General features: G+C 40.1%; 1 protein-coding gene across 1 annotated transcript in view; it reads right to left on the minus strand.

Moving 5' to 3' along the window:
• The window catches only part of LOC149018902 (DNA topoisomerase, type IA, core), a 62,222-nt gene that overhangs the window by 38,734 nt on the left and 5,146 nt on the right, over positions 1-18,342 (minus strand). Inside the window, exons 3-5 of the mRNA XM_089153018.1 lie at positions 11,413-11,516; positions 10,704-10,797; positions 9,760-9,859 (exon numbers count right to left, since the gene is read on the minus strand). Coding sequence (XP_089009144.1) covers positions 9,760-9,859; positions 10,704-10,797; positions 11,413-11,516 — 298 coding nt within the window. The remainder of the gene's footprint in view (positions 1-9,759; positions 9,860-10,703; positions 10,798-11,412; positions 11,517-18,342) is intronic.

Below are 18,342 nucleotides of genomic sequence, written 5' to 3' on the forward strand. Positions count from 1 at the left end.
CCATCACTTTCTTTGTCTAAAGTTTTCTATGTTCCCTCTTTCTCTACTAACTTGCTCTCTATCAGTAGTCTCACACATGACTTGAATTGTAAAGTGGCTTTCTTCCCATCTTACTGTGTCTTCCAAGATCTGGTCACAGGGAAGGAGATTGGACGTGATAAACTAGACAATGGACTTTATTTGTTCAAGCCGATTGGAGAATCTACGTCTGCTTTGACTACATCTTCTAATCCGGTCCATTCGGTAATATCATATCTTTATCAGTGGCATCGTAGGCTAGGTCACCCCTCTCTAGGAACTCTTAAGAAAATATATTCAGATTTGGTTTCTTCTTGTAATGAGGATAAATTTTTTGCGAAGCCTGCATTTTTGCGAAGCAGACCCGTTCTACATATTTACCTTCTCTTCATAATAGAAAACCTATTCCTTTTATGCTAATTCATACTGATGTGTGGGGTCCCTGCCGACACGTGTCTATTACTGGTCATAGGTACTTTGTTACTTTTATTGATTGTCACTCTCGTTCTACATGGATTTATCTTTTAAAACAAAAAAATGAGGTTTTCCGATGTTTTCATGATTTTCATAATATGATTAAAACTCAATTCAATGCCACTGTGAAGATCCTTCGCAGTGACAATGGCACAGAGTATATTGATGGTGAATTTCAAAGATATCTCTCTGACTCTGACATAATACATCAGACCAGTTGTGTTGATACGGCTGCCCAAAATGGGGTTGCCAAAAGGAAGAATCGGCATCTCTTAGAGATAGCCCATTCCATTATGATTGCTATGAATGTACCTGACCAATACTTGGAGTGATGCTATACGCATTGCTTCTTACCTTATGAATAGGATGCCCAGTAGAATACTTGGTTTTAAATGTCCTAATGAGATTCTTCAGGGAGCCTCTTCTTTTGTTATTCCCCCAAAGGTTTTTGGATGCATGTGTTATGCCAGAATCACAGCCCACCAGAGTAAGCTGGCTCCCCGCAGCCTACGCTGCATATTTTTGGGGTATTCTGCTACTCAGAAAAGGTATAAATGTTATCATCCTCCTTCCAGGAAAACCATTGTATCCATGGATGTAATTTTTCATGAGTTTTACCCTTACTATACACCTCTCCAGGGGGAGAGTCCTAGAGGAGAGGTGTTCTTTCCGACTCTAGATCTTCCTATCACACACCAACACAACTTAAGAGTCCTAGAAGAGTTTCCTTACCAGGGGGAAACTTCGGCTAGTATAACTGAGGACTCTAATTCTCCACCTTCGATTTTTGAACCATGTGAAGAACCTAGCCAAGGGGAGACCACTGCTGTGAGACACACTGTTGAGGTCTTTCAAAACCAGATTGACCAGAATAAGGAGGTACAGACTTATCAGAGGAAGAAATACAATCGGCTAAAGCAGGTGGAGAAAGGTGATTCGTTACCACTTCAGTCTCTGTTAGGACCCCCCTTACGAGCCTAACTTATCTTCCTATTAGACTCCTTAACAGCAGCAGAGATTACTCAGATTAATAAATAAAGAACATTAACAAGTAAGAGAGCTGGATATCATTGCATATGTATTACGATAACAATCCAACTTGAATCACTACAACATACTCTATTCATCTGCTAACTAATTCTTGGAATGATAAAACAGAAATAAGATAAAGCTGCAACTAACATCAGAAGGTTATTCCCTTCTCCTGAGAGGCTCCCTCTCCCCGCAAGATCAACTTGCCTTTCTCCTCCTTTCCCCCCCCCCTTACTTTCCTCTGCTATTCCCCTTATATTCCTTCTTCCATTCCCCTGGCAACTCTAACAAACTTGGTTCTCTTATCCACTGTCCTGCTGCCACCTGTTCTAACAATTCTGTCTTTTAGTGCATAACAGAAATGGTGGTGTTTGCCCACTCTTGAGTTGCCACTTGGCCTCCCTCTACACCCGCTGCTGGTGTAGCTACCACATCTCCCTTGTTTCATCTATGTTTTGCCCTATCCCAGCCAATGTTTCTGCTGTTCTTCTCTGTCTCTTCTTACGTTGATACACTTGTGTAATCAGGGGCGTATCAGTCTCCTGCTCCAGAATCAGATTCTACTGTTCCCCTTAAGGTATCTTCTTCTGATCTTCCTATTACTGTTAGAAAAGGGGTCAGATCTTTTACTCAACATCTCATATCTAAATATGTTTCTTATAACTCTTTGTCTGACTCCTACCGTGCTTTTATATCCTCTCTGTCATCTGTATCTATTCCTAAAAGTTGGCAGGAAGCCTATCTTGATAAGAGATGGAAAGCAGCTATGGTAGAGGAAATGCAGGCAATGAAAAAAAATGACACTTGGGAGCTAGTTACACTTCCTCCAGGGAAAAAACCAGTGGGCTGCAAATGGGTATTTGTGGTTAAACAAAATATGGATGGATCAGTCAACAAGTTGAAAGCTAGACTAGTTGCAAAGGGGTTTACCCAGACCTATGAGATTGACTATCAGGAGACCTTTGCCCCCGTTGCGAAACTAAACACTGTGAGAGTTCTGTTGTCTGTAGCTATGAACAAAGACTGGAACTTGCACCAACTAGACGTAAAAAATGCCTTCTTACATGGGGAGTTAGCAGAAGAGGTCTATATGGAAATCCCACATGGTTTCTCCGATGACAATACTGCAGGGAAAGTTTGTCGGTTGAAGAGGTCAATTTATGGGTTAAAATAGTATCCTAGATGCTGGTTTGGACACCTCCTGAAGGCAATGACTTCTATTGGGTACAAGCAAAGCAATGTTGATCATACACTATTTGTCAAGAAGTCAGGTACTAACATAACACTTCTCATTGTCTATGTAGACGATATTGTCATCACAGGGAATGATGGTGAAGAAATTCAAAAGTTGAAGGACTTTCTTGGCAGAGAGTTTGAAATTAAAGATCTAGGGAAGTTACAGTATTTTTTTAGGGATTGAGGTGGCTCGATCAAATAAAGGTATATTCCTATCCCAAAGAAAGTATGTCCTAAATCTATTATTAGAAGTGGGAATGTTGGGGTGTAAAGCAGTTGATACCCATATTGAAGCTGGAGCTAAATTTAAAGAAAAAGAGGGAGAACCAATGGACAAAGGAAGATACCAAAGGCTGGTAGGGAAGCTTATTTACTTGTCCCACACCAGGCCAGACATCGCTTATGTTGTAGGTATAGTGAGTCAATTCATGCATGATCCATATTTAGCTCATATGAAGGTTGTTAACAGAATACTACAATATTTGAAGGGAACTCCTGAAAAAGGAATACTTTTGTCACCCACTGATAATCTAAAAGTAGAAGCATACACTGATGTAGACTGGGCTAGATCTCCAGACAGGAAGTCAATTTCAGGTTACTGTACCTTTGTTGGAGGTAATCTAGTTACTTGAAGAAGTAAGAAACAGAATGTGGTAGCTTTATCTAGTACCGAAGCTGAATATAGAGCTATGATTCGCGGAGTTTGTGAGCTACTATGGTTGAAAGGCTTGTTGCAAGACATTGGAGTCCAAGTTCCAAACCCTATGATGTTATATTGTGACAACAAGGCTGCTATTAGTATTGCTAATAATCCGGTGCAACATGAGCGAAATAAGCACATTGAAATTGACAGGTTTTTTGTCAAAGGAAAGTTGGAACAAGGGCTTATCTGCATGCCTTTTGTAAGATCTGGAGACCAAGTAGCAGATGTTTTTACTAAGGGTTTGACAGAAAAAGATTTCCTCCCTATTGTAGGCAAGTTGGGCATACTAATATCTATGCCTCAACTTGAGGGGGAGTGTTGGATTCTATTAGGAGTTAAATTAGAGTTTGTATAGGAGTTAAATTAGAGTTTGTATTCATGTAAAATTCTATTCCTTGTAATAGTCTACTTTCCACTTAATTATAAATAGAGGGCTTGAGATCATTGATTAATAAGCCATTCTACCAACATAGTGTCTTCCAACTGAATACTTTACATTACATTGAAGAAGTTCTTTACTTTACATTGAAGAAGTTAGACTTGGAGTCAATCTTGAAAACCTTGTAACCACCCAAAAAAAAAATCTTTGAAAACACTTCCAAAACTAATAACTAATTGACAACTAAGTGACAACTAGGACCACAAGAAATAACAAAATAAAATAAGAATATCTAAAAGGAATCTTGCAAATAGATTTCAAATAGGACTCTCAATTATCTTAACTATGACATAACCAACTAAAGAAAACAAAACAGTTCTAGACTCCTCATAAAGCAAGGAATCTTTCTAGTTTCTAGAGTAAGGAAACCCCAAGGAGGGGCATGAGAAATGACCAAAATACTCCCTCAGGGCATTTGGCAAGCTTTGGCTGTTTTGGGTCCAAATTTCGGGCCTCCTTGGACCTACCGACCCTGGTTACATCACATCTCCACGCTCAAAATGAGTGTTGAAGAATATTATCCAAGAACTAGACTACCTTCCACCAACTCACCTCCTGTGCTTTCTGACTTTATTATGATCAATCCTTTCCACTAGTGGTAAGTCTCCCATACATCCATCAACGTTGCCGATCGTCCTGTCCAGTTTCTCCACCTTCCATCAATGAGAAACTTTTCCACCATCTCCGTTAGCTAAGACCTCACGTCAAGCCTGATTGTGTTGTTGTACCTAGTGAGCAACACACCTTTCGGGTGCCAATTATCCAGCCACATACGAATACCCTTTTCATCACCAATTACATGTTGTATGAAGGGTTCTGCCTTATCCCTATATTTCAGAACATTCGGCCAAACCCAAGATCAGTTAGCAATTGGTTTAACTGTCCATATGAATTCTTGTTTAAGATATCCACTATACACCCAATGGACCCATATCCTCTCTTTCTTGGAAGCAATCCACCAAAATATGTCTTAGGAACCTGCCATGTCAAAGTCCTTTATGCGGCAAATCCTTAATCCACCCTCCTTTTGCTTGCACACTGCTTCCTCCAATAGATAATGCACCGATGAGGCGATGACCCAATCATGGAAAGTTAGAGAAGATGCACTCCAACTTTTTCATCACATTTTTCCAGGCAAACCAAGATCCAGACCAATATATATTGCACCCTTGGAGCACTGAGGACAGCAACTGCAACCTTCCTACACAAGAAAGGAATCTGGATTTCTACACCTCGAAATGCTTTCTCATCCAGTTCAGGATGGCTCCACAATCACCTCTAGATTATTTACCTTGAAAACAAAGGCACAGAAAAATACCTTATAGGCATGATGTGATCAGGAAGTCCCCCCTCCCCCAACAGGCAAGGCAGAAAGGAGGCCTAAAAGGTTAAAATTAGCACCTTCCTAGTTCCTACAGCCCCAGAGAGTGGCCTAACCTAGTGAGGGGCTTTGGTCATTTTACCACCCCCTTGAGTCCTCTTTTGACCTTACTAGGTTCATCAACTTCATCTTGATTTAAGGAGTTCAAGTCAACTCTTTTGTTTTGAGCTTGAGTCCTTGATTAGCAAGTTATGACTTATGATAGAGTCCTTGTCTCGTTAGAGTCCAAGTTGGAATCCTATTTTCAAGTTGGATTCTTTGTCATATAGGAAATTTAATTTTCAGTTTTTATTTGTTGAGGAGTTCTTAATTAGAATTCCTCTTCTAGTTGTTTGAGTTGAGTCTTAGTGTGAGAAGGAATTTCAATCCAAATAGAATTTGTTAAGACCCCTTTGTTAGTCTATGGATCAAGCTTCAGCAGAACAAACAACAGTGATGCTACACTGCATATTTTCATTGAAATCTGCCGACACATAAAATGACGAACTTTATCCTTTATACTTGGCTGGTGTGGTGGCCACCTCAATGAAAGGGGCTGTCTTGAGTTGCGAAACCATTGGCATTGGGGCTGTTTCATACTGTCTTTGACGCATTAGCAGTTTCCTTCTCTGCTCCACAACTTATGATTCAAAGTTCATTCCTAGAGAATCATTTGAATCTCTCTAAGCATTACACTTCCCAGAGACTAGGCTATGATTTTAGCAATGGGATACGAATAATTGACAAAGCTTACATAATCTTTAAATGGTAATGCTGCTGCCTCCTACCCAAAACAGAACAACTCCCAGAAAAGAAATCAGAAAACCCCACCCGAGAGACCCTTCTCTCCCAGCAAGCTCAACTTGCTTTCCACTCCATCATTCCCCCCCCCCCCAACACTTTCCTCACCCCCTCCTTATGTACCTACAATCCTAACAAACTCTTACACCCCTCACCAATCTTCCTTTGCGACATGGTGCATCCTCTGTATCCCTCTGCCTCAAAATGGTTGTGGTTGCTGCCCGATACTAATTTGCCATCTGTCATTTGTTGGTTGGGTTGGCTCTTGTATTTGCTGGTGATGATCCTACACTTCCCCTCCTATTCCTCCACTTGTACACCCGAGTCACCCAGGGCTTATCAACACTCTCTCCCTTATGTTTCACCTTGTCCTCAAGGTGGAATTCTGGAAATTCGTTGTGCAGTTCAGAGAATTCCTCACAAGTGTTCTCACATGAAGGTAAGTTCTTCCATTTTATCAATACTTCAAGGGTACTGCGAGGGGAGTAACAAATGTCCTCAGCTCCTCCGGGGTGAGTTGCAATTCCCAATCCTCAGTCAAACATAATGGGAGTGGCTGAGTGCTGATGTTGGTTCCCATAACCTTCTTCAATTGTGAGACATGGAAAATAGGATGTACTTTTGAGCCAGGTGGTAGAATGAGCTTGTAAGCAATGGGACCAATTTGGCCTGCAATCTGATAGGGTCCATAATAACGGAAGCTAAGCTTTTCATTATGCCTCTTGGCCAATATTTTGAACCGATATGGCCGAAATTTGAGGAATGCCTCTTGCTCTACCTGGTAAGAAACCTCTCTGCGATGCTGATTTGAAGAAGATCTCATTCGGTCCTGTGCAACACACAAATTTTGTTTCAGCTCATCGAGAATGCTATCACGTTCACGAAGGTAAACGTCAACCTCATCCACCTTGGAGGAGTCTCCCTCCCACCGTAGTAGTGTTGGGGGTGCACGCCCGTATACAATTTGGAACAGAGTCAACTTGGTGGCTAAATGGTATGTGGTATTATACCAATATTCCGCCCACGGAAGCCATGTGGTCCAATCACACGGTTGTCTAGCACAGAAACAGCGAAGATGGATCTCCAAACTACGGTTTACGACTTCAGTCTGGCCATCCATTTGGGGGTGATAGGCACTGCTAAATTTGAGATTTGTCCCTGCTAGTTTGAACAGCTACCCCCAAAAGTTGCTCATGAAGACTCAATCTCTATCAGAAACAATAAAGTTTGGAAACCCATGTAATTGAACTATCTCCTTGCTGAAGATGAGAGAACCATCCTTAGCTGTATATGGGTGAGTAAGTGGAATGAAATGCCCATACTTTGAAAGCCCATCAACCACTACTAAAACAGTGTCCCCTTCATGAGTTTTCAGTAGCCCTCCAATGAAATCCATGCTAGTGTCCTCCCATACATGGTCTGGGATAGGTAAAGGCTGAAGCAATCCCGCTGGTTTCACTGATGCTTGCTTCTTTGGCATGTGTTGCAGCTGGCAACAAATTCCTTAACAGCCACTTTCACACCCACCCAATACACAACGGCAGCCAACCTTTTATAAGTACGGAGGTATCCCAAATGACCGCACAAATGGTGTAGCATGAAATTCAGCCAATAGTTTAGGGATGAACCTCGAATTTTCAGGGATTACCAGCCTTCCTTTATAAAAGAGCGTCCCATTGTTCAATTCATAATTAGGAAATTCTGTTGAACCACCAAATAATGACTGAACCATACCTTTATATCGTTGAGAAGTTCGAATTTCTTCTTCTAGGAACTTCAAGGAATTCAGCAATTCTTCAAGTGACCCTTTTCCCCAGCCAAATATACCCAAACCCCCTCCACCCATGGAATTATCATCGCCCCTCTCCCCTTGACCTTTGAGCCTAGAACTAGCCCTAACCCAAGCCCAAAACCCTAGTTCCTACAAACCCTAAACCTGTGCATCAAATCTGAGATTTAAAACAGATATCCTAGAAGTAGTAGTTCATCTAATTCTGCCTTAACTGAACCTAATCAGCCCTCCCAACAATCTTGGACTTGCCCCTAACCCCTATCAACCCAACCACATGGTTTAGAAAGTTTACTCCCTTAGCTGCTGGTCTTAAAAAAACCCTAATTTGCTGCTGTCTAGCTGAAATTAACCCTAAAACCCTAGTTGCAGAATTTTAAGAACCCTAAATTATTTCTGAAACCTATTGAAAAGATCCTGAAGACCAGCCCGGACTTGGGTTTACATCAAGGTAACTTAGTTTCAGAGAAACCTGTTAATTCCAATAGTTGCAGTCTGTAATACTGGGTAAGGCCCCCAATAAATAATAGAGGTTAGCCCTATTGACACAACGCAGAGTGGATAGCAAACTTATCCAAAGCTCCTATACTAGCCACGGTTGGGTTGTGAGAACCCTCAAAAATATCATCTAGCCATTGGCAAACATCAAGTGTGATATATCTGCTTGTTTACATCTGGGTAGCAACTTAATTTGGCCTTCTATATCCCTCTAATGAACGCAAACTAATCCTCACTAACAAGGCCACCAATCACTTGTTTCATCCTATTGGTGAATATCTTTGTGATAACCTTGCATAACAGATTACACAAGGCAATAGGTCTATACCCAGCAAATGTTCCCACCTGTTCCCCTTTTGGCAACAAATTAGTATGGGTAACATTAATGGAGTTAGCCATAACCACCTGCTTAAAGAACCACAAGATGGCTCCTGTCAGCTCCTTCCCCCACCAAGTCCCATGAATGCACGTAGAATTTTTGCCCCAAACCCATCAAGATAAGGAGACTTCATGTTATTTATCTTGTATAAAATAATTCAGGTGTTGTAGAGTTCTAATCATAGTTGTTAAGGCATTGCCTAAGCGTTCGGGCGCCTTCGTAGTGCCTCAAATCGGCGTCACCTTATTTTCAAGCAATAAGCCGACCGCCTTGGGGTATGAGGCGTCACCTCAAGCGCCTTATACCCCAAGGCGTCCACTTTTTTTTTTCTTTTTTAAATCACATGAAAGATGCCAAATCGAAGGCATATATTGAATTACTTATTAGATTCCGATTGTAAAGTATCTGTTGTTTGAACCTATATGCATATTTATAATGACGCTACATGTGATCAAATGTTAAAATTTATAATTAATAAATAAAAAAAATAAAAATAAAAATAAAAAAGTAAATAAATAAATAACTAAACAAAATCGAAAGAGAATAAGTTCTTGACTCGAGTCTCACACTCTCACTCTCACTCTAATCCCTAATCTCTTTCTCTCTTGCTCTCTTCTTCTCTTCCATTCCCGCAACGACACTCCAGCAAGCAGTGGCCAGAGACTTCTTCTCTTCCTTTCTTCCCGCGACTTTTTATTTAGGACTTACTATGTGTGGTTTGTAATATGTTGGATGATTTGAGGTAGGCTAATATTAGTTTTATTATTATATAAGATATGATAGATTTATAATGAATTAGAGTGGATGAGATGTACACTAAAATTTTCACTTAAAACACCTTAACTGCCTCAAAAGCGCTTCGGAGGGCGCCTTGTCGACTCATCGCGTCAACTAGCCTAAACCGCCTCGTCGCTGTGACAACTATGGTTCTAATGAGATTTTTTGCCCTCTTTATTAGTTGCCTTCTATCTCAATGATACTATTTGTGGTATTGTTTCTAATAAAACATGATTAATTAATTAAACGGTACCTTCAAAACATATATTCTCTCCTTCACGATCACAGTCCAACCATAACACTAGATACACACATCCACGAGCTTCTTGGCTTAAATGCCTGCAAATATGAGCCTTAACAAAGAACACATGGTCAGTCAATATGAAATGAAGACGAAAACATCCTATCAAAAGAAAAGTACAGTTTGAAGTCTGAATTTTCTGATAATTTCATCTGCAAAATCAAAAACTATGCATTGCAATGATGAGGATGTTAAGATGGATGTGTCGCAAAACAAGGATAGGATAAAGTGAGGACCGAACATATTAAAGCAGATGCAGGAGTTGCCCTGATCAGCAGCAAGCTCCTAGAATGTTGTTCGAGGTGGTTTGGCCTTTTGCAACAAAGGCCTGGGGTCTGCTGGTGTTCAAACCGGTATTATTAACTATCAAAACAGAATAAAAGTACAGGAAATTACGATAAATAAAGGAAAGGAGATGAGTTAAGAAGATGAAAGGATATCATCAGAGGGGAAGAGAGGTCAGATGGCATTCTCATCATACTTGTTAGCACACTAACAACTTGAAGAAAAAAAATCATTCATTCAAACCTATCATTTGTTGGTTACAAACTAGTATTTCAAGTAAAAAGAAGACTCTTAACTAGCACCCATAATTGAAAGTCTGAAACTAAAACTTCAGCCATCAACCCCCGTCTAAGAGTCTACAAATAGCAATAAAAATATATGATAAGTAGCTAAGGCTCCTAAACGACACAGTTTCAGATGAACCCAATAACTGGACACGGTTCGTCTCTGTTTGGACTTTGGGTACACAAATGGGTTTGGGTCGGTCCGAGGCAGTGCACCTGCATCACCCCTAATAAATGTCCAATCAGAAAGCAACAGCATTTCTTGTGTAAAATGTTTTTAACTAGTGAAACCTGAATCAAGAAATGATGCCAAAAAAGAAAACGTACCTTTGGATTTGCTTCTGCCCTTACAATTGGAGCTTTAAAAAGATCCATAGGATCTGTAGCTCCCCAGTCTTGATATTTTGGAGGAAAATCCACACTACATATTATACCAAAAAAAAAAATGCCCAAAATATAAACCCAATACAAACAATTACAAAGTTACCTGATCAAAAATATTGCAATTACTGAAAATAATCTATATATCACATATCAGCAATAATATGTTACACTATGACAATATGTTGTTGACAATCTGTCTATGCAGTTGTCTTTCAGAATTCCAACTCTCAAGGCATTACTGAAGCTTGTATTGAACAATCATGATCAAATTTTACTTCTCACACAGAAAAAAATTAGCGGTGATAATACAGTAGGTGGCATGCTGAGAAAAATAAATGGAAATTTTAACATAAAAATTAAATGTGGGCAACTCAGGATAAGAAGATTAAATGTGAACAAGATAGAGAAACTGGAGTGGACTACACCAATCACTAGTTGGCTCAACTAATCTAACATGAGTTTGACCAAGTTTGACCTCGTCCAGAAATGAAAAATGTGGATCAGAGTCAGACACGGCTTCTGAGTTGCTCAGCAATCCAGGGCCCATATTAAGAACCTTGGTCCACTAACACAAGTTCATTTTATTGTCATTATATTAGGCTGTAAGAATGGCATTTAAAGATATTAGGTCAAATGAATAAGAAAATAAGACCTGAAGACATGACCAATGACTGATGTCACTTTAAAGTGTGCATGAGAACCCAAGAATCTTCCTTCAAACTCATGGACCTCAGTACTGCATTTCCGAGTAGACATCTGTAACATCCCAGAGGTATGCATGGTAAGGCAATGGTACCATTATAGTTCATCATGGGGAAAAATAAACAGATAAAATTAGCCCACTCAACCAAAGGATTTGACATTTAAACCACAAGTTATTGTGACACAAATGATTTGACAACCAATGAATTTGAACAATCAGTTAGAAATAACAATCTGAACTTTTCCAAGAAAAATGAAACTAATGGGTAATAAACCAGTACTCAGACAAAATTATAGTATACTAATGGAATGATGCAGTTAAGGTTGTCTAATTGGACCAATTAAGCCTTGGAAAACTTTATCTTCAATCATATTTAGGTTCTACTGGCATTAGACTTTTTATTTCTGCTTTTATTGGTGTAACGAACCGCTTTTAAAGCCCATATTTAAGATTTAGAATCTGAATACAAGACACATTTTTTTATTTAGTCTAATTAGAGCATTGTTAATAAGGCAGCATTGCCTTGGCATCTAGGCATTTCTGTTTGAACCTATAGCAGTCTTATTGTAATGTGCCCTACACTGGTTTTTATTAGTACCAATACCTCTATCAAATCTGGTTATTACCGATTAGTAGTTTCCTTAAAAAGGATTTGTAAAAGCATTTACAAATTCGTAGTTTCAAAGTGGTTTCCATCCTATTTATTTTTTCTAGCAGTTACCAAACAGTTTTTCACTTTCAGCAATGATTTTTTTTGAAGTACGCGAAAATGAGAATGAAAGATGATACCAAAAGAGCCGTAATTTCTGATTTCATCCCATTATGATCCAAGATTGATACCCTGCTCTGGAAACCCTATGCTAGAATCCTACCATCAGTAGGATACTTCCCTAAATCCAGATCTGAACCAGATTTAGAAGGATTGTTCCATTCTAAGAAACTACCCTTCAACCAGAACTTTAACCCATTACGATGATCTGATTCTCTGATATTGAGTTCTCTTGGATATGGTCTCTATAACCCTTCATTGCTGTTCTGGTTTTCAAAAGATTTATGCATTTGAATGCCCTAGGTTGTTGACAACCCCAGATTAATCGCAGTATCCAGTACAGGTAAGAGAAAGAAAATTACAGGCTTATGGTTCAATGAAACAAGAAAGGAAGATGTTTTTCTTGTCTAATAAAACCCTAAACCATTAGTTGTCAAGTCAACTTGTCAGTGGTAAATCGGTCTTTTTTGCCTCTGCCACCACCTTGGATCACCTTATTGGTATGACAACTATGGCCAAAAGGACCAATGCATGAACAGTGTGTAACTTAATACACTGGAATGGTACATAACTACATAATGTGATGTAACCCAGGGTCTGGCCCAGTCTTTAGGATCCTCTTTTAGAGAACCAGCAGTAAACCAAGGTTTGAATTTGCTGTTCTAGCTCTGATTTCAGTCAAATTATCAATGAATAGCAGCTTGTTGAACTCCAATTTAACCTGTGGCTTAGGGTTCTTAGCTGAATTAGGGCTAGAAAGATCTTAAGTTTCGGAAGTGGACAGCAGCTGTACTTGACCAAATATGACCTGCAGATGAGCTTGTTTGACTTACAAACCTTGGGGATATGAATAAGGAAGTTTGGGTTAAGTGGGGGAAGTTTTTATGGTTCGGCCAGGTTAGTTTAGTTCTGAAATTTGAAGAAAATAATTCTGTTTTATCAGAATTTAGTTAGCAGAATTATTCTTCAAGCTAGGGTTCAAAACTAGATTAAGGCTCTTGGTTAGAGGTTGGTTTGATTAGGCTGAAATTAGGAGGGAAGGTCACTAGGGTTAAGGGGAATGATGCTTCTAAAGTTTGGGATAGATCTAATGGTTAGATTGCTATAGATCTGACCTTGAATTTTACTTCTAAGAAAAAGTCCAAAAATCCAAAAAAAAATCCAGAAAAATAGGAAAAGGATGAGAGGGCATGAGGGTTATGGTTTAGGGTTTGGGAGGGTAACTAAGGGAAGCAAAAGATGAGTAGGGGGTTGGGGAATGTCTGTACTTACTTGCAGGAGTTCCTTGAAGAAGCTGCAAAACTTCAGAAGCTTCAATGGCTGCCGCAGACAGGGAAGAAGAAACACAACTGCAGAAAATAAAAGAACTCTCAAAACCCAGGTTGTGGGCTCTCTCCCACAACTCCAAGTCTTCCTTCAATATTTATTTTCTTATACATTGATTTCATTCAAATCTGAATCGTTTACAAGGCATAGGGGCTTTTTTTATAGCCTCATTACATTGAAGGAATGCAGCTAGGACTGTCTAGCTTGACTCTAATTAGGAAACATACTTGGACTCAACCTACGGAATTCAACTTGGAATAGGATTCCCTATTACAATTTACAACTAGACTTAACCTTCTAAAGTAGAAAAGGACTCTCAAGTAATAGTTCCTAAACAAATACAACTTGCAAAATAAACAACCAACTTCCAGAAGGAATCCTATTTGAAAATTGCATTTCAACAGGGACTCCTAATCAGACAAAGTAATGTAACCCAGGTTTTGGGCCAGTCTTCAGCATCCTCTCAAATTAAACCAGCTAACAAAGACAATTCCTGGGAAGTTTATTTCAAATATTGATAACCCACGGGGAAAACAAACTGGGAAAAATAGATCACGTGATGGGATTGGGAAGTTAGGGTTTTAACCACACCCCAAGATGGGATGGTTTTGGAGAAGAAAATGGGAAGTTTAAGTTAACAAAATCCCTAGATGGGATGGTTTTGGAGAAGAAAATGGGAAGTTTAGGTTAACAAAATCCCTAGATGGGTTGGGTTAACTTGAGAAAATTGTATCTTGGTTATGGAAAGAATTAGGGAAACTTAAGGTTTTTAACAAAATTCAATATGGGATGGTGGATTGGGGAAAATCAGGGTTTAATAAGACCTAGATGGGATTGGATAAGGGAAGGAAGGGTAGGGGAGGCTTGCAGTTGGCTAAATGGGTGGGGAAGTCTACTTGGGAAGGGTTTAGGAGGGAACCCTAAGGTTCTTGAATCAATCTTGATGACTCTTGAATCATTCTTGGGGTTCTTGATGAATCTTGGATGCTTTCCTTCTTTCTATGCTGCCGCAAGATCAAGAATTGGGGAAAGAAGAGGGGACTGGGGGCCGCTGCCTGGGGGGGCGAAAGCTAGCGAGAGGAAGAGAAGAAGAGGGATGGATGGATCATGGGTGAGTGACTACTGCTGCAAGGGAAAGAGAGGGGTGGGGGTTGGTCATGCAAGGATTAGGCAAGGGGCTGAGATCGCACTCACTCGAGAGTGGACTGGTTCACCCTTGCTGCTGTGTGGAAGGTTGCTAAACTGTTGCAGGTACTTGAGGTTGAAGAAGATCAAAGAAAACTCACACTCAGCCGTGGGGATCCTCCATGGAACCCATGACTCCAATTCTCTTTAATTTTTATTAGTCCAGTCAAATTTCTATACAACATGTGAGGACCCTTATAGAGCGTCTTATGAAGAAGGAAAGACGCTTGAACTTGGACTTTAACTTACAGACTTGGACTCTAATAAGGGAATCAAATTGGATTGGGAATCCTTTTAACCCAACAACTAATTAACAATGCCACCACTAACTAACAACCTGGACAAGGGGTCTTCTAAAGACCAAAAATAACCAAAACAAAATAACAAAAATCCAGAAAGAATCTTACTTTAAAATTGATTCCAACTGGGACCCCCCATATAAACAAAGACTCTTAATAACTTGACCATGACATAATCAACTAAAAAAGTAAAAACAGATTGTAACTCCTGACACAACAAGGAAACTAACTGGACCCCAAGGAGGGCTATGAAAAGGACCAAAATATTCCTTAGGGCATTCAGCCAGCCTTGGCTGCCGCATCCTAGGGGCTGTTTTGGGCCCAATTTTTGGGCTCTCTGGCCTGCTGACCCTGGTTATATCAGCTCTCCCTTTCTTAAATTCATTCATCCCCGATGAACAGGCAAAATTTCCTCATCCTGTTTTGATGCTCTTGAAGTCTTTGATGAGCTCTTCCTATATCTTCCTGGGTGGGCCAACTAGAAGTGGGTGGTCTGTACTGGGATTCTTTTGGTTGTTCCCGAGAGTTTGCTTCTTGGCTTCTTCTGCAAGGTTGAGAGGCTAGGAAAACAAATTTCTATCCTTTTGTGTTCAAGGGTGCACTTGTTCTCTTTACTGGTGATGATGATATTATTACCAAAGAGCCAAGGTCTGCCTAGAATAACGTCAGAGAGCTTCATGGGACCATATGCAGATATTTCCTCAAAGTAAGAGTGTAGACTTGCTGGCACTAAGCACCTGGTGCTGACCTCATTCTGGCACTATTGAGAAGGGAGACCTTCTATGGTTGGGGCTGTCCTTCAGCCTTGAGCCCTGTCCTCCTGAAAAAATGCTCTGACACAGCATTGACACTGCTGCCACTGTCTATAATTGTCCGGGCCAAGAGCCTGCAAACTTTGATGTTGGTGTAGAAAATACCGCTTCTCCTCCAATCTTCACTTTCAGTCTCTCACACCAAGATCTTTCCCATCACATTGAGGTGGATGTGGTTCCATGTACAGACTATCTAGCTCTTCTTCGAGTGGAGGACAAACTACCTCCTCTTCAAGAACCTGTTGATTAGGATCAAATACAGCAACTCCCCTTCTTTAGTGATAACCCATAGCACAGTGACCCTTCCCGTGACAGTAAAATACTCCCCAAGGTTGTCCTCCTCTTCAAGAACCTGTTGATTAGGATCAAATACAGCAACTCCCCTTCTTTAGTGATAACCCATAGCACAGTGACCCTTCCCGTGACAGTAAAATACTCCCCAAGGTTGTCCTCCTCTTCAAGAACCTGTTGATTAGGATCAAATACAGCAACTCCCCTTCTTTAGTGATAACCCATAGCACAGTGACCCTTCCCGTGACAGTAAAAAACTCCCCAAGGATGTCGGTGCTGGGAAAGCCTCTCCTAATAATCAGCTCTAGATGGTGGAATATTGGTGGTGGCGGTGGCAGTGGGAGGAGGTTTGATGTATCTAGGCTCTTTCCTAACATCTCAACTAAGTTGTTTCTTCTGGGCCGACAAGTTTTGGCCCTTAGGGCCTCATCAAACAAATCCTTCAAATCAATTATATCAACAAGCCCCAAAGCTAACTGGATATCTAGCTTAAACCCCAGTTTAAACCTAGTCACAGTTTGACGCCTACTCTCCCTGATGTGAAACATAATTCAGCACCTTACCGAAACCCTGGTTAGGCCCCACGGCCCAACCAAGATGGTGCATCTAGGGTTGGAAAGACCCTAAAAGGGGTAATTGGGTTAATTTCAGTCCTAATTATCTGCTGGAATTTAATTTCAGAATTTATTTCTTTAATTCCAGGTCTTGTTTTCTTTAGAAGTTTTCATTTTGTGAGTTGAGTTCTTAAGTCCTTGCAAGTCTTTCTTTAAAGTTGGACTCTTATAGATAAGTTAGTCTTTTATTTCAAGAAGAATTCTTTTAATTAGGTGGTTGTTAATTAGTTGTTTTGGTATCCTAACTTATAAAAGAAAACTACTTAAGTAGGTCTCTAAGTCTTAGTTAAGTCAAGATAGAGTCTCCTAGTTTGAGTTAAGTTCTTTCTTTTTTATGTAAGTCTATAAATAGGCCAGCCTATGGTTGTAAACTTTAGTCAGCATTGAATAAAGATTGAATATTGTTTGTGGGAAACAAGCCGTGGTTCTCTTCGGGAGGGCCATGGTGGATTTTAAGAGCCTTGACTCAATTTGCAGCAACCATTCTTCAGCAAACCAGCAAGCAATCATCCATTACAGCAGCATCCCTTCTCTGTCAAGTAAGTAACGTCCCTCCCCCTCCTTCCCCCCTTCTTGCACAAGCATCCCCAGCCCCCTCCCACCCCTGTGACAGCTCCACGACACCCACCCACCCCCTCTCTTTAGCAGCGCAGCAGCCTCTCTTCCCCTTCCCCCCCCCCGTCTTTATTTTATGTGTAAGGCAGATCTTAATGTAGGTTTAATGTTTAACTTGATTATTAATTCAAATTGCTAATGATTTATCTCAATTTATACTTCAAGCATGTTTTGATTTGTCAAAATACAACATTCAGTTTCTATCCGCATAAAACCAAGCATTTGCAAATCCAAAAGACCAATTTGTGTTGTTTTTTGTCAATAACCATGGATATGTGTTTATAGGCCCTGAAAGCCGTTATCCAAGAAGACCCTAGGAAGACCTGCCTAAAAACCCATTGAAAGCTACCAAAATTCTGTACCAGCTTACAGCAATTTTGGTTGTCTTGACCTGGCCGAAACCTTGAGACAAGATGAAATTTCAACCTTGGTCTAAACAACTTTTTTGCACATAGATGATACCTAGTTGCTATGTGAAAATTGTGGTTTGGATCTTGTCAAGTAAAAGTATCAAGAGTAAGGATTTAGGGGAGGGGGGGAATCCCACTCTTAGAGAGATCACGATGCTACTCACTTCCTTCAATACCTCCAAACTCAATCACATAACCTGCAAGGAACAGCTTCCACATATCAAGTAGAACTGTAGAAGGCTATATTCTTCCAATTCCCCTTCGTTCAACTTCTTCTAAAAGGTCCAAAATAATTTCATTATCAGGCAAGTCAAAAAGGCATTCACTGTATGCTATTTTGATTATAGAAGTTGGTAGTCTCAAGCAAAGTAACATAATTCTCCCTGATCACAGTTCACAGATCATTAGGTTCTTCCATTACATTCTCACCTCTCTTTCCACTAAATTATATGATGTTGCAACTTGCAAGCATGTTTTCATTTGTTTTGCATATGCAAGTGACATGTGATAACTGATAAGTTACCCCTTTTTGGCTCCCTACAGATGATGAATATCATA

This window comes from Hakea prostrata, chromosome 4 (genome assembly GCF_041222555.1).
Source record: "Hakea prostrata isolate BN-2017 chromosome 4, UWA_Hpros_2, whole genome shotgun sequence".
NCBI lineage: Eukaryota > Viridiplantae > Streptophyta > Magnoliopsida > Proteales > Proteaceae > Hakea > Hakea prostrata.